Source organism: Tachysurus fulvidraco, chromosome 10 (genome assembly GCF_022655615.1).
Source record: "Tachysurus fulvidraco isolate hzauxx_2018 chromosome 10, HZAU_PFXX_2.0, whole genome shotgun sequence".
Classification (NCBI taxonomy): domain Eukaryota; kingdom Metazoa; phylum Chordata; class Actinopteri; order Siluriformes; family Bagridae; genus Tachysurus; species Tachysurus fulvidraco.
Window position 1 is genome coordinate 12,729,717 of NC_062527.1, and position 22,818 is coordinate 12,752,534.

At 35.7% G+C, this 22,818-nt stretch overlaps 2 protein-coding genes across 3 annotated transcripts in view; both read left to right on the forward strand.

Moving 5' to 3' along the window:
• ptprjb.2 (protein tyrosine phosphatase receptor type Jb, tandem duplicate 2) overlaps window positions 1-12,881 on the forward strand; it is a 141,384-nt gene extending 128,503 nt beyond the window's left edge. The window contains exons 54-76 of the mRNA XM_047819824.1: window positions 70-330; window positions 805-1,065; window positions 1,156-1,416; window positions 1,891-2,151; window positions 2,242-2,502; window positions 2,979-3,239; window positions 3,714-3,974; window positions 4,934-5,176; window positions 5,475-5,750; window positions 5,920-6,072; window positions 6,180-6,372; window positions 6,484-6,602; window positions 7,186-7,273; window positions 7,650-7,694; window positions 7,798-7,806; window positions 7,912-7,999; window positions 8,129-8,219; window positions 8,349-8,422; window positions 8,712-8,846; window positions 9,285-9,401; window positions 10,260-10,420; window positions 10,646-10,781; window positions 10,926-12,881. Of these exons, the coding sequence (XP_047675780.1) occupies window positions 70-330; window positions 805-1,065; window positions 1,156-1,416; window positions 1,891-2,151; window positions 2,242-2,502; window positions 2,979-3,239; window positions 3,714-3,974; window positions 4,934-5,176; window positions 5,475-5,750; window positions 5,920-6,072; window positions 6,180-6,372; window positions 6,484-6,602; window positions 7,186-7,273; window positions 7,650-7,694; window positions 7,798-7,806; window positions 7,912-7,999; window positions 8,129-8,219; window positions 8,349-8,422; window positions 8,712-8,846; window positions 9,285-9,401; window positions 10,260-10,420; window positions 10,646-10,781; window positions 10,926-11,048 (3,878 nt within the window). The 3' untranslated portion in view covers window positions 11,049-12,881. The remainder of the gene's footprint in view (window positions 1-69; window positions 331-804; window positions 1,066-1,155; window positions 1,417-1,890; window positions 2,152-2,241; window positions 2,503-2,978; window positions 3,240-3,713; window positions 3,975-4,933; window positions 5,177-5,474; window positions 5,751-5,919; window positions 6,073-6,179; window positions 6,373-6,483; window positions 6,603-7,185; window positions 7,274-7,649; window positions 7,695-7,797; window positions 7,807-7,911; window positions 8,000-8,128; window positions 8,220-8,348; window positions 8,423-8,711; window positions 8,847-9,284; window positions 9,402-10,259; window positions 10,421-10,645; window positions 10,782-10,925) is intronic.
• Window positions 12,882-15,360: 2,479 nt separating this feature from the next.
• The window catches only part of osbpl5 (oxysterol binding protein-like 5), a 31,538-nt gene continuing 24,080 nt past the window's right edge, over window positions 15,361-22,818 (forward strand). Inside the window, exon 1 of one of the 2 annotated variants that reach the window (XM_027173261.2) lies at window positions 15,361-16,009. The gene's annotated coding sequence lies outside the window, so the exon portion shown is untranslated. Of the gene's footprint in view, window positions 16,010-21,229; window positions 21,443-22,818 lie in introns of those variants that run through there. The other variant, XM_027173260.2, reaches the window with a different exon arrangement.

Consider the following 22,818-nt stretch of genomic DNA (forward strand, 5'->3'; position numbering starts at 1 on the left):
GAAATTTGTTATTAGCTGTATTGATTTTTGTCACTTACTAACATGATGGCTTCTAACCTGTACTCACAGAACCTGATGTTCCAAAAAACCTCACAGTGACTAACATTACAACAAGCTCATTGTTCCTGATCTGGACTCGACCAATAGGAGAAAGATTTTTCTTTAAAGTACAGTGGAGTAATGACAACATAACAATGAATACAACAACCAGAAACACTTTCTTTAACATTACTGATATCAGACCTGGAGTACAGTACACATTCAAAGTGTTTGCAGTTGCTGCAGATAATAAAACGGAAGGAAATTACAGCTGCGTTTCTGCCTACACAAGTAAGACCTGAGTTAGAAACATTGGCTAAATATCATAAAGAATTTGGTTTGAAGGCAGCATGGTGGTGCTACATGTTGCATTGCATGCTATCCACAGTTCCATGCTGTATTCAGGTTCCTGTCTTGTGGAGTTTCTCAAAATTTTTCCTAGTGTAATTATGTGGCTATTTTCTAGGTTCATCTGTTCATAGTCATCTCCTATATTGATGCATGGGATTGAGTAGCTAATGTAAATTGCCTCTGTTGGTGAATGGTTGTGTACATGGTGCCCTAGAGTTGAGTAGCATCCCACAGAAAGTTTATTTCTATTTTCTACTCGTTTTTTTCTTGCATTGGCGTCAGATCCAGTTTACCCCTTTCCATAATTCAGTGGTTATTGAGGTCGATTGAAGTCATGAAATTTGTTACTAGATGTCTGTTTCATTTTAATTTTTGTCACTTCCTAACATGATGGCTTCTAACCTGTACTCACAGAACCTGATGTTCCAAAAAACCTCACAGTGACTGACATTACAACAAGCTCATTGTTTCTGATCTGGACTCAACCAATAGGAGAAAGATTTTTCTTTAAAGTACAGTGGAGTAATGACAACATAACAATGAATTCAACAACCAGAAACACTTTCTTTAACATTACTGATCTCAGTCCTGGAGTCAGATACACCTTCCTGATATCTGCTGTTGCTGCAGATAATATAACAGAAGGAGAAGCAGTTGGTCTTTCAGTCTATACAAGTATGTTATAGAGAATTGTTTTCTCCTCTAATGAGGAAATACATTTTTAAACTAAAGCTGTATGTTTTAATGGACTTTTTGCCTTCACAGAGCCTGGCACTGTTAGCAACCTCACAGCAGTTAATGTTACAACCACCTCTATATCACTGCAGTGGACTGAAGCAATGGGAAAAATTTCCCATTATGTAATCAAATATGAGAATTTAAATACGACAGTCAATGTGACTATTGAAATCACCAGCATTACCATAAATAATCTGACTCCTGGAGTACAGTACACATTTAAAGTGTTTGCAGTTGCTGCTGATAAAACAACAGAAGGAAATTACAGCTGTGTTTCTGTCTACACAAGTAAGACATGAGTTAGAAATATTGCCTGAATATCATAAATAATTTGGTTTGAAGGCAGCATGGTGGTGCTGCAAGTTGCATTGCATGTTATCCACAGTTTCATGCTGTATTCGGGTTCCTGTCTTTGTGGAGTTTCTCAACGTTTTTTAATGTATTGTAGGGGGTTATTGTCTAGGTTTATTTGTTTATACTTACCTCCTAAATTCATGCCAGTGGATTGACTGGCAAATCTAAGTTGCCTCTGTCTTTTAATGTGTCTGTGTACATGGTGCCTTAAAGTTGAGTAGCATTGCAACAAGAGTTTATTCCCATCTTCATCCCGTTTTTTCCCCTGCATAGCCTTCAGATCCACTGTGACCATGTCCAGGATTAAGTAGTTAATGAAGTCAATTGAAGGCATGAAATTTGTTATTAGCTGTTTTGATTTTTGTCACTTACAGTACTAACATGAAGGCTTCTAACCTGTACTCACAGATCCTGATGTTCCAAAAAACCTCACAGTGACTAAAATTACAACAAGCTCATTGTTTCTGATCTGGACTCAACCAATAGGAGAAAGATTTTTCTTTAAAGTACAGTGGAGTAATGACAACATAACAATGAATTCAACAACCAGAAACACTTTCTTTAACATTACTGATCTCAGTCCTGGAGTCAGTTACACCTTCCTGATATCTGCTGTTGCTGCAGATAATATAACAGAAGGAGAAGCAGTTGGTCTTTCAGTCTATACAAGTATGTTATAGAGAATTATGTTCTCCTTTAATGAGGAAATACATTTTTAATCTAAAGCTATATGTTTTAATGGACTTTTTGCCTTCACAGAGCCTGGCACTGTTAGCAACCTCACAGCAGTTAATGTTACAACCACCTCTATATCACTGCAGTGGACTGAAGCAATGGGGAAAATTTCTCATTATGTAATCAAATATGAGAATTTCAATACGACAGTCAGTGAGACTACTGAAATCACCATGATTAACATAAATAATCTGACTCCTGGAGTACAGTACACATTCAAAGTGTTTGCAGTTGCTGCAGATAATAGAACAGAAGGAAATTACAGCTGTGTTTCTGCCTACACAAGTAAGACATGAGTTAGAAATATTGCCTTAAGATCATAAATAATTTGGTTTGAAGGCAGCATGGTGGTGCTGCAGGTTGCATTGCATGGTATCCACAGTTTCATGCTGTATTCGGGTTCCTGTCTTTGTGGAGTTTCTCAGCATGTTTTTTAATGTATTGTAGGGTTTTTTGTCTAGGTTTATTTGTTTATACTCACCTCCTAAATTCATGCCAGTGGATTGACTGGCAAATCTAAGTTGCCTCTGTCTTTTAATGTGTCTGTGTACATGGTGCCTTAAAGTTGAGTAGCATTGCAACAAGAGTTTATTCCCATCTTCATCCCGTTTTTTTCCCCTGCATAGTCTTCAGATCCACTGTGACCATGTCCAGGACTAAATAGTTAATGAAGTCAATTGAAGGCATGAAATTTGTTATTAGCTGTTTTGATTTTTGTCACTTACAGTACTAACATGAAGGCTTCTAACCTGTACTCACAGAACCTGATGTTCCAAAAAACCTCACAGTGACTAACATTACAACAAGCTCATTGTTCCTGATCTGGACCCGACCAATAGGAGAAAGATTTTTCTTTAAAGTACAGTGGAGTAATGACAACATAACAATGAATTCAACAACCAGAAACACTTTCTTTAACATTACTGAGCTCAGTCCTGGAGTACAGTACACATTCAAAGTGTTTGCAGTTGCTGCAGATAATAGAACAGAAGGAAATTACAGCTGTGTTTCTGCCTACACAAGTAAGACCTGAGTTAGAAATATTGCCTGAATATCATAAATAATTTGGTTTGAAGGCAGAATGGTGGTGCTGCAGGTTACATTGCATGGTATCTACAGTTCCATACTGTATTCAGGTTCCTGTCTTTGTGGAGTTTCTCAACATGTTTCCTAATGCATTTATGGGGCCATTTTCTAGGTTTATTTGTTTATACTCACCTCCCAAATTCATGCCAGTGGATTGACTGGCAAATCTAAATTGCCTCTGTCTTTTAATGTTTCTGTGTACATGGTGCTTTAGAGATGAGTAGCATCGCAACAAGAGTTTATTCCCATCCACATCCTGTTTTTTCCCTACATAGCCTTCAGATCCACTGTGACCATGTCCAGGATTAAGTAGTTAATGAAGTCGATTGAAGGCATGAAATTTGTTATTAGCTGTATTGATTTTTGTCACTTACAGTACTAACATGATGGCTTCTAACCTGTACTCACAGAACCTGATGTTCCAAAAAACCTCATAGTGACTAACATTACAACAAGCTCATTGTTTCTGCACTGGACTCAACCAATAGGAGAAAGATTTTTCTTTATAGTAAAGTGGTGTAATGACAACATAACAATGAATACAACATCCAGAAACACTTTCTTTAACATTACTGAGCTCAGTCCTGGAGTCAGTTACACCTTCCTGATATCTGCTGTTGCTGCAGATAATATAACAGAAGGAGAAGCAGTTGGTCTTTCAGTCTATACAAATATGTTATAGAAATGTATTATTTATACTCATTTGATGAAAAAAAGAACTTCTTAGCATTGTTTATTCGAATTGTCTTGACTTCACAGAACCTGCCATTTATTGGCACAGCATTTAATGTACTGTAACCTTACCTTCATATTAATTTTTTTTTCTATTTGTAACGTTGTGGGTTACAAACCCGTGGCCACCAGCACACCTTTTGATGGGAACTTATCTGAAGCTTTTTCTGTGTGATTTTGCATTTTTAATTGCATTGTCCTGCAACTTGATGGCCTGATAAAGAAATTGCATAAATGAGCAGGTGTATGGGTATTTCTAATAAAGTGGATGTGAGTAGCCACAGATTCTCCTGAAGCAAGGGTACTAATAAAAACTCAAACTGAACAATTTGCTGGATATCAAGCTTTAGCTTTGTGGAGTCGGGGGGTAAAGCCTGCATATTCATCTTTCGTATGAATTCACAAAAACTGTTAGTAGAAATAAACATGACAAAATTAAAAATGATCTGTAACAGTATTCAACATTTAACCTAATAATTAGTCAATCAGGATTCATAATAATTCACTATTTTAAATTACTCTTACTTTTAGCAGCTTTCTGTATTTGAACATGTGTACTGTGTTTTGATGCGTGGATGAGGGCTGGGTGGAGCAGGCAGACAGTAAGCAGGGTCATGTTGGTCATTTTATAGCTTCTGAAATCACACAAATTGTAAATATAACACAGGAGTAATTACTTTAAAATTCAGACTATACCAGTGAGACTTGCTATAAAATCCCAGACTAACCTATTTTTTAATCTCAGCTACTGAGGTATATAACATCACATTTAATGAACTATTAAACAAAATATTTGTCATGTAAGCTTTGCTTGTTCTTTTTTTTTGACATGTAACATCCAGTTTATTCTTATTTTTATATCTTTTTTGTCTTCTTTAACACACAACTCTTCCCACAGAGCCAGACACTATAAGAAATCTGATATTCTCTGAAGTGACAACAGAATCCATGGCTCTTAAATGGGATGCACCTTCAGGACAGTGGTCTTTTTTTAGAGTGCAGTGGATAAACAAAATAACTTCTGCAACTGCATTTAACATCACTAATCTAGAACCTGGAACAAATTACACATTTGCAGTATCAGCTGTTGCTGCTGATAATAAAACAGAAGGATCCCTGGTTAATATTTCCACTTGCACAGGTAAGTTTCAGACGAGTAAATGTGAGAGTAAATGTGAGGGTGTTTAGACACTTTTGAGCATGCATGTTGTAACCTTATTACAGGTTATTGTAATAAAACATTTTTCCCCAAGCACCTGGTGATTTCTGTAAACCCCTGTGTGTATGTACCCTCAAAGAAAGTGTTTTTAATCACCTTCTCATTTTGAGTATCATTATCAATGTTTTGTGAAGTGTTCGGTCTGATTAACAATATTGCAATTGAAATATTTGTATTCTTGTTAAATTTTTCTAACCTAGTAAATATCTGATTCCTCAAGGTGCAAGTCCTGTCTCTGAAATAATCTGTGAAGGAACAAATCGCAGTGCAACAGCGTTGCTGAACTTAACATGGTGGAATCCTCTAGGCAATTATGAAGGATTCAACATTGGTCTCAGTCCAACAACCAGTGACTTCATTCCACCTTGCACTAATGTCTGTAACCACAATTACTCTAAAAACCTCAAATACTTCACCACTTACAATTTGACTATTTCAACCATTGGATGTGGTGAGAATGGCACAAGGGTCATTAACTGCAGAACAGGAATTACAGGCATGTACTTTAACTATTTTCATGTCCACTATTGTGTTGTCTAAAGCTTATAGTCAAGAGCTCACATTAATAGCCCTGTATATCTAACATGACTGATAAATTGCATAGACTTTTCTCTTGACGCATGATAGAAAATAATTAAGTGCACTTTTGAACTCTATCTTTAAAGAGCCTCCAGTTCCCAGTAAGTCAGAAGACGTACCAATAGAAATCACTCGAATAAACCACAGTTTATTAAATCTGCAATTCAGTGCCAGCCTTCTGAATGATACTAATGGACCAATTGAAGTCTACGGTGTTCTGCTGTCAACTGACCCTCAAAGTAGGATTTTTTTCCATTTTTTAATCAGCTTTGAGGATTTTTAATGAGCTTAGGAGGATGCAACCTTGCTATTTGTTACAACAAGAATCTCTTGAATATGATTTCAGTTAACATCTCCAGGAGTTCCCTACTAATGACCTATAGTAACTGGCAAGAAGGGAAGACCAAGGCTTATCTCACAGTTTTAAAATTAAATAAAAATACCAGAAGCAACATGATTATGGTTGTCATTGGAAATAACTCAGATATGCTCAATAATACAGAATATCAAAACGGACCTCTGGATAATCAGGAATACAGGTAAGGCTTGAGAAAACTATGAAAAGTTTATTAAGTTTAATAAAAAAATGAAAAAATTTGAAGTAATAGATAAAAACATTATTTACAGCTAATTCTATTGTCTCTCTGCAGGGTAGCTTTGGTTTTCTTCACCTACCTGGAAATCAATAACAGACTTGTGGACATCCAGAAATCAATCTTCTCTATAACACCTTTTTCCAATTATACTGCTAAACCAGTCGACCCCTCATGTAAATCAACTTTTTGTTTCTTATATTATCTTAAACATCTTATATTTTGCAGATTTATGAAACAGAAGTTTCATATCTTAAAGATAATCATTTAATGGCAGAATGAATATTATTGTGTGTACCTTTCTTGATATATTTATATATGATAATTGTATCAATGCAGTGCACAAAGCAAAAATGTGCAAAGATGTATTAAAGTACAAGGAACATGAATTAATATTCTAATAAACATGAAGAGTTTGGAGACGTATGAGATTCCAGTCTTGCTAATCTGCAAGGAATAAAAACAAGATGTCATTCAGTGATAATTACATTCTTATCACATCAAGATGGTAGTAAGATTAGTCATTTTGCTGTTGGGGTTTTTTGTGTAGAGTATAATAACTCCATGTTTAGCTGCTGTCTATGAGCCCTCTGCTGGTAAACAAGTCAATGGTTTTGATAAACACTGTGTGATCATAACAGCTTACTTTTGAGCCCAGGATAATTATTAACCCTGTTCCATTGCAATCACATATTTTTGTGCCCCGTGACTTCTCTGTATTTTGAGTAATCCCTCATCTTCAATTTTAACTCCCTACAGCAAAAACTGTTGCAATTATTTTGGGGGTGCTTTTGCCCATGGTTGTTCTCTTGATCTTCGCTGTCATTTTCCTCATCATACAAAAAAGGTGAGCAACTCATATGAGGTAAAACCAGATAATGTTTAGATTTCAACATTTGAGAAAAGGGGCATGAGGTAATTTTAGGATGTCTTAGTATTAAGCTAACTGTAAAATGTAATTTAAGGTGCTCTTACTTACAAACAGCGATTCAACATTAGCAACACCTTTTTGTTTTCAGTGCAGCAAAATCATCCTTTGGGAAGCCATTGTGCCTTGTATTTCTTTATGGTTTTGTGTGAAAAAAATGTAAAACGTAACAACAATTATTGCTATTGTGTCTGTGAGACAGCCAGGATGTTGTACCTCTCCAACTGAACCCAACAGCAATAGTCTGTCTTGCACTGTTTCTTTTGATTAGCTTCACTGTCTTCTTTTTTCTTAGACGAATTACAAAGGAGTATACAGATATTCCGGTCAACAACTTAAGGTGATTTTTTGTTACTATGTTCTGATATTTGTTTTTGTAACATTTATTGTAACAGCAAGGAATTCTATCAAAAATCTAACATTATTTCTCTTTTTTCACACAGATCTAAAATGTAAGTAATACTCCTTTAAAAATGTTTGTCTACAGAATTAATTAATCTATTGATGTCCATCAAGTGTCATTGGCATAATTGTTTCCACTTTTTTGTAATTTGCAGAAGCATTCCTGTGAGGGTGGAGGATTTTGAGGCATATTTTAAAAAGCAGCAGTTAGATTCCAACTGTGGCTTTGCTGAACAATATGAGGTGCGAAATTGCTCTAAACAATATAAATGGACTTTTTTTTGTAAAGTCAAAATTGGTAATATTTCAGAAAGAATTTTTATATAGAATATGTGCCTTTGTTGGAAAAAAATGCATTATTTTCTTTTGTAGGACCTTAAGGTTGTTGGAACAGCTCAGACCAAGAATAGTGCCCTTGCCATGGAGAACAAGGGGAAGAATCGCTACAATAATGTACTACCTTGTAAGTATAGACTCTTAGTACCCTGTTAATTATTACTTTTATTACTGTTAGTTCTGGCAGCACATGTGGGTGAAGTTACAAACTGGAAATATGTTAAAACATTTGAATGTACTGTAATAATTTTTTTAGATGATTCTTCAAGAGTAAAATTGTCAGTACATGGCAACCCCTGCGATGACTACATCAACGCAAACTATATTTCAGTGAGTTGATGTTCACATTGTGTTTAGGGAAATGTGGCTATGCAAGTTAATAAATGTGTCTTTCAGTGATTATAAAGGGAATTAACAATGAACATGGAGCCAATATTTTAGATTGTATGTTTTTTATATGCTTAACAAAACATTCATGAATTTGCATTTTAATTTATTGCACTCTTTCTTCTAAAGCATGCATTAATTAAAGATGTCAATACAGATATAAAATGTTTGTCTGGGCTTTGTTTAACACCCATGTTGTTATACAATTTCTATATGAAATGTGTTTCTTTAGGGTTACAACAGTAAGAAGGAGTACATAGCAGCTCAGGGACCACTACCAGCTACTGTGAATGAGTTCTGGAGAATGATCTGGGAAAAGAATTGCCATACCATAGTCATGCTGACCAAGTGCTATGAGCAAGGGCGTGTGAGTTTAGTGCTTCATTTTAAGAGCCTTATGTTTTTTTTATCCAACAATGAATACTCCTGGTGTTGAAGATATATTAGTTAATACTGTTTCAGCTCACTTCTAAGATACACAGTCAGTGTGATGTAATATCACTGATTTGAGTGAGTAAGACATTTGTTATATGATTAGCAATACAGTAACTGCAGAACAGCTGTCACAGTGCGTAACAAAAAACTGAAGGTTTGATGGCGTTATCAGTTTTGGTATGATGGATCTTCACTGATTATTGGTGGTACTGTACAATTACGCAAGGCTTTCAGCTCCAGTTGTTTAATGACTTATGATCTCTTCTAGTCCTTATAAAGCAGCAAGTTAGGTTGAAACAGGGCATATGTATTAAATACTGTGATGAATAGGACACTGAATGTTTTGTTTACAATTTTTGTTCTTTTACAGGTTAAATGTGAGAAATACTGGCCACCAGAAGCCAAGCTGTACAACAATATCCTCGTGACAACAATATCAGAAATTGAATTGGAAGACTGGACTATAAGGGACTTCACCGTCAAGAATGTGAGATCACTCTCCTATATTAGAATTGGGTTTCTTTTCTAAATCGTTTGGTCAGTTTACACAATTTAGAAATAAAAATCAGGAAATGTGAGCCTGTGTTTCTATACAGTACCATAAAAAACAAGGCCTTGTGTTCACAGATTAATAAAACCTTGGGTGGGGCTTTAGGCATTTTGCATAATATCACTGTCCATTTTATTAGGAACAGCTCATTGTTTTTTGCAGTTATTCAGTGAATCTATCTATGCAGTAACAGGTCAAGGGCAGAATCACACTGACAACAGAACACAGATGCTGTTATAAAGCACCATTTAGTCTGTAAAATCTGGTGAAGAGGCAGCAAATGTTGCTTAAAACGTCTGCTACACAATGTTTACAAGTAGCACTTTTAGAAGCTCTGACAATCAGCTATTTAAGGGGATTTTAAAAGGATAAGTAGAAGCACCTGGTGCTATTAATAACTATCTATACAAGTTGGGTCATGGTCACAAGGAGACTATAATTCTAATGCTACTGATAATCAGCAAGAAAACTAGCAACTATTCTGTAGAAACTAAAAATACATGAAAGACAAAAATGATTGAAAATGAACAATTGCTAAGAGCTTTTTTGTTTGTTTGTTTGTCTGTGTGTTGTTGTTTTCTTTTTTGTTTGTTTATTACTGACTTTTCTGCACAATTTTTTATGCATATTTTCAAAATCCACTTATTGGAGAGGAATGGAGTGAGCTAATAGCCATGTTCTTTGATCATGTGTTCTTTATGTGAAACACCTGCCAATTATTCCACACAGTCTTATTCTCTTTGCTAATCTTTAAGAATAGCAACATCTAAGAAGTAAATTAGATTATTCCCTCAGGTGAAAACAGCAGAGACAAGGCAAGTTAGACAATTCCATTTCACGGCCTGGCCCGATCACGGCGTTCCAGAGACCACAGAGGTGCTCATTAACTTCCGACACCTGGTCAGAGAGCACATGGACAACTTCTCCCATAACGCTCCAGCTGTAGTGCACTGCAGGTACGCTTCACACTCATCACGTCTTTAATAAGATACATTTCCAAAAGAGATATCTCAGTGATTTGTGTAGAAAATGAAGGCTCTATACTAACTTCACAAACATTAATGAGATAATGAAACCTAATACAGAGTAAATTTAGGTATTTCATCTGAAATAAATTAGGTGTTGATACTGCATTTTGTAGATGAATCTCTGCCTAAACTCAAATTATTCATTTATTGCAGTGCTGGTGTGGGGAGGACTGGGACTTTTATTGCCGTCGATCACCTGACCTTTCAAATTGAGAGGGAAAGCATGGTTGACATTTATGGAATTATCTATGACATGCGTATGCACAGACCACTAATGGTTCAGACTGAGGTATGACACAAAAAAGACTTCACCTACATTTATTTACTTATACTTATAACCAGATCGAGCTTAGAACCATAATCAATTGTGACAAATGAATTTTGTCAGCTTTACAGTATTTATGCTTTATGATTTGTTGTTTTCAATCCACAGGATCAATACGTGTTCTTGAATCAGTGTGCTTCGGACATAATTAAATCCAGAATGGGAACCAATGTGGACCTAATTTACCAGAATACAGCAGCATTTGCTATCTATCAGAATGTGCAACGATGAAGAATGAAGGCTTTAAGAAATGGCTTCCAGGTGACATTTAGCTTGGGATCAGGACGACAGGGAAATTTTGTAGGATTTTGTAAAATAAGCATGAGCCATTTTATTATTTAACTGGATATCACAACAATATTGCTGTTCACTGACAAATCTATTTATGAGGTATGCTTTAACTTAAGTTAATATGCTTATTCATTCTTTACCCTAGGTTGCAAGACAGCAAAAATTTTACTGAGATAATATTCTTCATAAAAGTGTACCTCTTAAATTATGAAATCTAAAAAATACATAAGATATATATGAAAATAATGTAATGTGAAATGTGAGCTTTGTACTTTTTGATATTTGTTTTTTTTTCTTACAAACTTTTACACACTGTACAATTTTTAGGCACATATTTGTACTCACACTGGACATTTGGTTTCATCAGTTCTTAAATGGATTTGTCTGTGACAATTTTGTGGCTTTTGCTCACTTTAAAGTTGCAGAATGTGTTATGTTCTGTTACAGAACATGCTGGGCTTTAGAGATAAATAGCCATAGTGTAGTCACCATTCCATGGGACGTTATGGCTATGGGGGTCTTTATTTGAAACCATACTGAAGGTTTCTAATATTTTGTAAATTTATTTAAGACCTTCATCAAGACTATAATACATTACATATAATCAGGGGATAACACATTTATAGAGTGTATATGAAGTATTCCTGGTGAAGGAAAAGATGGAAGCACTGAATAGTTATAAGTTAAAAGCAATGTGTTTGTTGTGAAGTCATCATGCCTTCAAATAGTGTTGTCTTTCATCCAGTGTGGAAAAAACTTGACTTCTAGGTTCGAGAAAATGTTAGTACATCCACACAAGACCTCAGCTCTACAACTCTCAGAACTATATATAGGTTTCTGTGGGAATCAGAATGATTTAGTCTAAAACTAAAAAAAGTCTAAATTTTAGTCAACAGGTGTAGAAGTCTAGATAAATCATATAGTTCTATCAGGCACACACTCCCCGTGACCCGAGGTAGTTTGGATAAGTGGTAGAAAATGAATGAATGAATATAATCCTATCATGTGTTGCACATGAAAATACATAAAAAAACACAGATTCAGACTGCTCAGACAGGTATGCACTAAATGTTTAGAATTAATTCAACATACTAGGTAAATTTATTGAACAGACCATTCATGATTTTCTATCACATGGGTCGAGAAACTAAATTTCATGAGACCTTCATGCTGAAAAACAACAGGGGTGCTCTTTTTCTTGAAGTAAAAACCTGAGCATCTGTACACATGTATTTTGCTGTCACATTTTCTAAGAATGTTTGACAAGAGAAGCACAAGTTTATTGAGGATATAAAACGGTGATATAAAATGAATTAGCACAGAATCTTTCTCTGTTACTGTAGGATCAAACTTGTAATGCAATGGTACTGCTATGTACATTCGTATAATTTATTTTTGTTCAGCGCTGAAATGCATTTGCATTGTTTAATTGTCAATATATATACAATATATAATTCATTTATTAGGCTCTAGTAATGAGTCTATGATGGCTGAATTATTTCTCTACTGTTATATGATTTAATCAGGCTTGTGCAATATTTTATTATTTTATATATGTATTTATAGAGATTTATTGGTTCAAGTTGAATGTAAAATTCTGCCGGATGTATATTTTTTAAATTGTTAAATTAAAGATGTTTAGTTTTGCAATGGAGATTTTTTTTATTATTATTATTTACATAGAAATCTTGTAATTGCTTTATTCATATCCTACTTTCTGTTTGTTTTTTTTCTGCCAAACATATTTTGGTAATAAATGTGGTAAACATGTCAGATTGTGTCTTGAAAGCTTATTTAAGATGACAGACTTAACCTTTAATTTATTTTGTGCCAATTAATTAACATGAAGGCTCGTTTCTGTTCATGATTGTTGAACTGTACATTACATGTATGAACTAAGCTTGCTCTAGTTGTGTTATATTAGACATGTGAGTCAAAAGTGCTAAATTGCTGCCTCGTATATTGGGCGATTTCAGATAGCAGAAATGTAGTCATTAAATAGAGGGAAAAAAGAAAGGAAACTGGGTTAATAAAGCAGTATGTGTCAAAGATAATTGTGAACAAGTAGACATGCTGTGGCTGGATTTATCATAGAGCCAGAGTGTATAATGGGTCTAACTCTGACCTATTCATCAGCAAAATCTATAAACTATTATCATATCTAAAGGCTTAATAACAATTTGAGTCAATACAACCATAAGCCTTTACATGCACCACATACATACAGGTGACAAATTTAAGGAAGCCTCTAATAAATAAATGAAGAAAAATTAATGTTAACATCTTTCCATGTGTTGTGGTGTGTATAAAAATGCTGAGCTAGCCAAGTGAGTTTCTTTCAGTTTGGGATGGCAAGAAAAAAGGATATTTGAACGAGAGTTAATTATTAAAATGCTGCAAGTGTAGTGTCAGTCACAAAAATGCTGAATTTGCTATTATTTCTATAGGGTTAGTGAATAAAGTGACAATTGAATTTAGAGCTATGGGAAATATGTCAGTATATAGGGTTGAAAATTCTGGCTGAAAAATGTACATTCAGTGACTGTGATGTTTGTTTGATATGTAAGGAAAAACGGGGAAAAAACAGTTTTGATGTGACTGTGAAGTCAGTGCAGTTTGTGATCAGACTGTTAACAGGAATATACTGTTAACAACTGCATCAAGATTGATTATTATAATAGGACTGCAGTGCATGAAAAAAGAACTGAGAATAATGGTGTAAAAACCACAGGCAGTAGTTTACAGAGATGAGTCGAGAACACAGATGACTCATCCTTCACCATGTAGCTGACAAGTTTGCAAGTCCATGTGAAATACACTAATAATTCTAAAGGTCTAAATGATTGACTCTTAAATAAAGGGTTCCAGTTGCTATGTTTTGCTGGGGGGTATTTTACAGAAATACCACTTGATAAAGGTGGATAAAGATGATGTATATCATATGCTATGGCCTTCAGAGTCAGACCCAGCTAAATGTCAGTCCAGATGGCAGTCATTATCAAAACATTTTTTTTGGAACTAAGGCATTCATCACTCCAATATAGTTGCAGAGATTTGTAGAATCTATGCCAAGGTATATTTAAGCTGTTCTGGCAATTAATGCTTTTATATTTCCTGCCTGTACATCTATGTTGGCTATACAAGGCAAAATATGCAGGCTAAATAATACCAAAACTAAAAAAAACATTAGCGTGTGATCTTGGAAAAGTCAAATAAGATGCACCTATTGCAGGGCTAATGCTTATTGGTATTATGTATTGCCCACAGATGTACAGTATATGCTCAAATTTCCAGCTTTTGTGAAAACAAATTCTTGATGAGAATGGCTGCTTGTAGTTTGACACTGTAAATGTAGAGGGCATCATTTTCAGCTGCGTGTATGGCCTAAATCATGGATCCTCAGAATTTTACCAGCCAATGACTGCTTTAAGACACAGAGAAACCCTCATCACAGATCTATAATCGATTCAGACATTAGGCTCATTATTTAATTTTTTTTAATTTTTTGGAGATATTTAAATAGAAGCATATATAGAGATTACATTTTCCACACATCTATTAGGTCCAAGTTGCCATTATTTATAGTGCTACTTGTTTTGAAGTAATTAGGGTTTGGATTCAAAAGAGTTAACATACATTAATAACTAATTAATTTAAGAACTCACTGACTTGATATAATAACTTTGATAATAATAAATTATGAGTTCCACCAACAAAACTGAAAAAAGACCCACTGTGGCTTTTCTTTCAGCACACATGCACAAATTCATGATTAACTTGAGAATCAGTGTGGGACATAGGTGTGTCAAGATCCAATCTCAAAAAAACAAAAAAAAACAAAACACACACACACACACACACACACACACACACACACACACACACACACACACACACACACACACACACACACACACACACACACACGCAAAAACCCCAGAATTGAACAAATAAGATAATGTCACCTAATGTGAACGTTCAATTCAATTAAAATTTATTTGTACAGCACTTTTAACAATCGACATCGTCTCAAAGCAGCTTTACAGAACATAAACATAAAACAAAAGGTTAATATAAAGATTAATATAATACAAAAATTCAAGAGGTGACTCAGAATGTAAAATAATCCTGATTTATGGTTTAAGATCCGTATTTTTTTGCGTTCACACTCTTCACACCTTGCTCTGACTCTTCAGCGTTGTGACGTAAACATAGACATAGCATAGAAACGTGACGTTAAGGATCCGAAGGTAATCCAGTTCCGTTTCGATTCCAGTCCGAGTTTATGTGCAAGCCGTGTGATTAGTGTAGCGCTTTGCTGACTCCAATGGCATTTCCTGTGTTCGCTGTGTAACAGCTGTGTGCAGCGGCAGCTGGATGCTTTATTCCTGAACCGCTACGTTGCTGCCTAACTTCACAACGCCCCCATAATATCTTTCTGCATCTCTTTCCACAGAAAGCACCGCGTTGTTTGGTCGGGTTTAAACCTTAACCCCGCTTTGGGTCGTGTTTATACGGCTTAAATCCTGTCGCCAAGGGCGGGCAGTCGTGCTACTGGGTGGTCACTTTTTTGGAGGACATCACGGATGTAAACCGTCGCCGTTTAGTGAAGACTAGCATTGTGCTTGCTAGTTTGTTTAGCGTTAACGTTTGACGTAACGTCTCTTATCCTGGTCGAATGACGTCATAACCGTCCTGAAAAGAAAAAAAACTAGATAACGAGCTAGTTATCAAGCTAACGTGTGTCAGAGAGGATAAATAAAGTGAAGTGTGCTCTCGACGACGTGATGTGGGATGATGGAGTCTTTCGGATATCATGTTAGCTAGTCCGCTAGCCTGCTAGCTCCGTTTTCGGTTACTAGGGGCGAAGTTACAACATCAACATTGACGATAAAGTACAGGTAAGATTCATCTTCAGGAGTCATTTCGTATTTATAAAACCAGTAGGTAACCATGTTAACATTGAGACCTGGTTAAAACTGTGATTTAGACGCACTCTAGGCAACAGTTGTGCCATTTTCATAGACATTATTTTTAGCATCGAGCTGTTATCTTACATTGTGGCTGTTTACATTTGAATTCGAAACGTAATCTTAAGCTTGTGGTGTTCTTAAGTGTTTTTCAGTGCTGTAACGTTAGAGGTGTCTGTAGTATTAGGTCATGATCTGGTTGTAAGGCTGCTGCAGCCACGTTGCTGTCTGTCCTCACTGCCTCGAGTCTGCTTAGGACTCTCTGTTGTGTATTCACAATGGTCAATTATCTCAAATCGTGATCGATATTTTATTCATTATTACACGATATATTATCAGCCTGGATCTACAACAGGGTCCTTTGGTGGTTAGACTACGCCTAAGTTTAGTTTCATTTGGTGTGGAAGGAAGTACGTATCGAACACCTGCATGTGTCGTGTAAACACATCTACATTAGGTTAAAGCTATGTAAATATATCGTGTGCTTTTTACCTTTTTAGTTACTGTCTGTCTGTACCATGCCCTAATGACCTAATGAGTCATTTTATTGTCCTACTTTAAATTTGTGATAAACAGGATCTTTAGAGACAGTGGAAGGTTGATTTCATTGTATTTTCATTTCTCATACTTAGTGTCAAACTAATTTGCTTATTTTTTCTTTTCCCTTTCTTGAGCATCAGAGATTAGTAGATAGGATGTAAAGGTTTTATATTCTTGATGCGATTCAGGTACTTGGGCATCCTTGAGTTTTTTTCATGTCACTCTGTATGATTACAGCCATGACTGCATCAATGTGCTTTGTGCTTCATTAAACAATGGGCCAGTGGTGGCTAAGGTAGTTATGGTGCTGGGTTGTTGGTTGGAGGATCAGGGTTCGAGCCCCAGCACTGCCAAGCTGGCACTGTTGTCCTTGAGCAAAGCCCTTAACCTTCAGTGGTGCTGTATTACGCCTGACCCTGTGCTTTGACCCCAACATGCGAAGAAAGAATTTCGCTGTGCTGTAATGTATATGTGACAAGATAAAGGCTTCTATCTATTAAATAATACACAGAATCAGGCGAAGAAAGTTGTTTGATGTAATACAATAAACAGTAATAAGTCATACACTTGAATACAAACAATACATCTTTATTAAGCAGCTGTGCAACAGATCATCCCTGTCATAGTGCTTCACAACTATGTTGGCTATCTAGCTGCGTTATGGGACAACAAGGAAATTTATATCGAGAGCAGTTATTGCTAAAATTGATCTCCATCTACTGTCCCTTTAATGAAAGGGTTTATGGGGTCATTTAGCCATTAGTAGCTTTCTGTCCTCTTAAATGCTTTGAGGCATGCTGCAGAATAGGGAAAGGTGTTGTGTACTATATAACACGTTTGTTATTTGCCAGTGTACATGGAATCAGCAGTTTTGTGCAAAAAGCATAAGGATTATTGGGAAGTACATAAGGATTACAGTAAGGCATGTTATTTTAGACACCAAAAGTTAATGTTGTGCACCAAAGACAGAAATCTGATCCAAAATACAGCACTTGCATCAGAAAAATCATATGACTTATATACTACATTTGCAGATAGATTAATTATTGCACACTTTTGTTACAAAGATATGCAAAACATCATTTAACAAGTCTCTGGGCTGTGATCAAGTGCAGGATGTGTGAAATGTTGGTCAGCATTGGCATAAAAATAAAATAAAATATATTTGTTATCAAACTCTGTTCACAGCTTCAGTCCAGTAATTTCCCAGTGCGAATTCTCAACAACAGATCAGTGCATTGAAGTGTATTCAAATACTTTGAAAGATTGTTGATAAAAGGATTGATATGTGGAAGAAACTATGAGAGGAACAATATATAAAAGGGAACTCATGGTTTTGTGGGCGATTATACTGTTGTAGAACATTAAAGTTAAGTACTTAGCATGTTGAAACAATGATTGGTGTGTGAATAAGAGTCCTGGGATGAGCACAGCACAGTCTTAATGATTACAGCATTGCTTCTTGGAAGATAAAAACATTCCAATGTCAAACCCTTCACCTTGACTTGATTAAAGGAGTCGTGATGTTTTCAGACCTCCTCAAGGAAGAGAGGTCTGTTCTCTTCTCAGAGTAACACTGCATCGTGTCTTGTCCTTGCATAACAGAAGCTGATAAGCCATTCATGACTGTTCATTTTCCCTTCATGTTATAATACTGATTGGATTTAGACCTTGTTTGAGCATTCTCTTGATTATTTTTTTTGTGTGCATTTTTACTTAGCGCATATAAAGTCAGCACCAATTGGAGTACCATTTTATTTTATGCACAAAGTGAATAATCGAGTGTTTTTAATCTGCTACATTCACATCTAGCACTGAGATGCTTAATTCTTCCTCATCTGTTTTCTATAGGCATCTTCATAACATTTACCTTTCACTAGAAGACACTGGAAATAATTTCACACTCACAGTGATGTTCACATGGATGAGACTAAAATATCACAGTGCTTGACTCTTATACTGTAGCTGTTAATTTCTCTTAGTCTGTGTTAATGCACTAAATTACTGCCTCACTGAGCAGTTTTCCAGTGGATAAGTCAAAGAAAACAATGATTTATTTTATGTCTGATATACAGTAGTGCAGTTATTTGTCATTTATATCGTTATAATACTTTAGTGTTTGATCTGTGGTGTAACGTTACTGCAACTTCCCTTTACAAGTTTAGTGCAGTGTCCAGCATGCTTTAAGAATATAGTACATCGGGCTTGTTTTTAGCAAGAGGAATACCCTTAAGCATAAGAAGAGGAATACCCTAAAATTTAAAAATCACTGATTTTTGTTTTGTCTGTATGTTTGGTTAATAGTTGGAAGACGTTAATTCTTACACATTGTGTAATTAGTGAAAAATGCTGAGTTGCTCTGGAAAGGCCAAAGATTATAAATGAATTTAAAGGCAATGCTGTTAGGTTGGTTTTTGGTGCGAGTTGTTTCAGCTCAGATTGACACTTCAGCCTTAAGCAGTGCTTGAAGGTGTACAGACTTGCCTCTTGTAACCAAAAGTTTAATCTGCATGGGGTAGGGCTGAGCACACAAGTAAAGTTTTACAAAGTCTTGTACTATATTTTGAGTTGAAAAGACTGCAGATTATAAAAGTGACATACTGCTGCTTTAAAGTAATTTTTTAATTTGATTGATTCTTCACATTTTTGAGATTTGATCTAAACATACTACTCAGATTTTAAAATGGCTTTTTTGAGTTTGGTACTTTAAAAAAAAGTTAACTTGGTTTGAGTCATCGTTCTGTATAGGTAGAGAAAAAATCAGTGTTAAGGATTTTTGGTGTATTTTTAGGTTTCTGTTTGGGGTTGAAGGCAAGGGCTGCTAAACCTCTTTAGTGGAGTGTGACAGCTGACAGGAGCTCTGTCTCCATCTCTGTGAGTGCTGCTCTTAGCAAATGGTGCTTCTCTCATCTCATTAAACCTATCCAGACTAGTGCACAATGTTAAATCGACACTCAGCTGGCGCTTTTTCTACGGTGTAATCCGTGCTCATAGTGCCACTCTGCCTTTTCCAGATTGAAACTCGAGTTCTAATGCTGCGAAGCCTCACACTTTCAGAGATCATAATAGACAGTGGATTAGCAGAATTTGTAACACCCTGTTTGCTTAAACTAGGGATTTACACAGCACGGTTAATTGCATCTTAATTTTTTGGTTTGGCCTCCACAATTAGCTATTAAACACTTCAGCATTTGTGAGCAGAGAGTCTATTGCATCATTTTTAGACCAGGATGGATTTAAACAAATCAATTGCATTCCTGAGGCTTGTGCTCATTTTAAATCCACTATTTATTGTTAAATTAGTATCCTCTAGAATAATCTAGAATGTGTACTGCTATGCTGATAAGATGAATATAGGCTGGATGGCAGCCTGGTGTTGTTGTGTCATCTATGTGAGAATGGATGGCGTGAAGAAGCGAGTAATAAAATGCCTGCACAATAGCCTTCAAAAGGATTTAAGTCCACTAGCAGTCTGCCTCCTTCACTACCTACTGAAACCAGGAACTTCAAGATGTCTGCCTTAGACTTTAGATTTAAAATTGTTTTTTTATTTTTATACAGTAAAGAGATACCCATCAGTTAGTTAAGTGCCTGAATAAAGCCAGAAACTGTAGTGTGCACTATAACTCTTGAGTATACCAGCAATGTGGTGTTTCTTACCGTGTGAAATGATTATGTGGTTGGGGAAAAAACCATATCAACCTTAATGAAGAAAAACAGAATTTCTTCACAACAAAGAATATAGCATGAAGTTATCATTATCTGCCAATGTCTTCATTCACTTCAAGTTCAGTCACTGATTAGTCAGGAATAAGATTCATGCTTTACAATTTTTGTAGAGACAAATTCTCTACAGAATATGAGGATCATTAGTTTTAAAAATTTAAAAAGCTTTTAACAATGCTTAGCACTGATTATTATATACTGATGTCTGATACTGATCTCTGCTGTATTAATAATCATAAACATAATAATAGTAAATAGAAGTATAACCATCATCATCATCATCATTATGACATCACCAATAATTTATTCATATTTAATCGTTTTTTTTTGTTTGTTTGTTTTTTGTGAATGTACTGGAGATGCTTATTTTTAAGCAGTTGAACGAACTGTGTGTTTAGATACGCTCATGCATTAGCTCCTTCTTTATCAAGAAACTGGATTTAATGGACAGTATTAAAGTTTAGTTCAGTTTTTGGATTTGTTTAATAAGAATGCCAAAAATAACAAAAATTATGATCCATGAGAAATGAAAGAAAACAGTGAGAATTTTGTGCATTTTTTCACTTTAAGCACATCAGTGCAGTTAACACTAGTTTATTTCTGAGTAGGTAGATAAAGTGGGTCACACCGTGTGTGCGGGTACATTGTGTACTGTATGTGTGGTTGTGTTTGTGTATACCTGCATGTGTGTGTCTTTTCACATGATGTAATTATGTGTACAAAAAACAGAATATTCTCCTGGGAAAATATTTGTATAGGCAAAAATCCAAGTAAATAAGGGGTTCATTTAACCTGATTCCCACTGCCTTTTTTTTTTTTACAGGCCTCGCAGCATGAAAATATTTCTCATCATATTTAAAGATAAACATTTCAAGATTGTTAAGAACATTAGAAGCAAGTGTCTCTTGCACATAAAGTTTGTCCTGGTCTTCGTGGATTCCTGCAGCTTTGTGATAGCAGGAGAACGCCCTGCCCTAATTTCCCCCTGCTCTATGTGCAGTACAGTCTGAGGACTGTGTGTGTGCTGAGGCGGTAATGCAGTGAGTGCACTATTCCACGTCACCAAGACTCTCCAAGTCTTTACTGACGAGATTACAGGTTTGCAGCCTGATATTTATTTATTTTTGTTTGTTTATTTATTTATCTATTTGTTTGTTTATCTATTTATTATTTATTTATCAATTTAACTCTTTAAACAGTACGAAAGCATATCAAGTTTAATGTGTGAAGCAATGTTTTAAATAATTCTAGTGTGGTTAAAGAGTGATGGAAGCCTGTTTGGGTAAATGAGTGGAAAGTAATCCATGCCTGTTATAGACTATTAAAAAAACACAGAGCTGACCTTGGAAAGCTTTCTGACATAATGTTTGGCATTCTCAGAATCAGTTCCTATTTACAGAGGGGTGAGAAGGGCCTGCTAACTTTCTTTTTTTAGTTCTTTCTTTTGTTTGTTCTCAGATGAGAACCATACAAAGGAGGTTGCAATCTTTTTTGTATTTTAGTATCTTAGTGTTTTGAGACAAAAATGAGTAACTCATCCAGTGTGCTGCCCAGTCTCATTCTCTGGGTGCCCAGAAACCTTGCTAAATAGCAGTAGATAACATAGAGAACTAGTTAAGTGCGTTAATGCAGACTAAAGGAAAAGGACATGTATATTTCCCACGGAGGGGATGACTGTAGCCAGTGTCCTTATCCTAACTTGATGATAAAGTTTTTTTTGTGTTTGCATTTTAACAAAGTGTCAGTTTGTTGAAATATTCTGGTTATGAACTGTACTGTTCTCTCTATATCTACTGTGAAAGTGATAACCACAAGGCAACTGTTTGCTATACTTGCAGAATGGCCAAAGGTATGTGAACACATCACCATGACACCCATATGTAGGCCTTACACAAACTAGTTCTATAAAGATGCTGTCATATTACTTTTTCCCTTCAATAGAACTTACAGGCCCATACCTCTTCTAGCTTGACAATGATCCTATGCACAAAGCAACGGCCATGAATACATGGTTTGTCAGGGTTGGAGTAATAGTACTTGTGTGGTCCAAACCCAAACTCAACTCTTTATCAATAACACCAGGGATCCTCATCTGACATCAGTACTTGTCCTCACTAATGCTCTTGAGGCTGAATGGTCCAATCCACACAGCCAAACACCAAAAACTGCGGGGCTAGTAGAATCTATTCTCGTATTAATCATCTCACACACACACTGATATGTGTAGTCCACAAATGACCAAACTTTTTTTTTTGTATCCTGTATACAAAATCTGCTTGCCTGAGTTACCATGCTAGTGATTTGTCCACCCTGTTCTTTTATGTGTGTATTATCTGAGGTCTGAAGTTGCTGTGTTCAACATGAACATGAACGTGGAATCCCTGAGAGATTAGGAATCGTAGAGATGTAATTGGTCTCACTGGAAATGTTGCAGTACAAACACTGTGCTACAGTAAGAGACTAGAGAATATTCA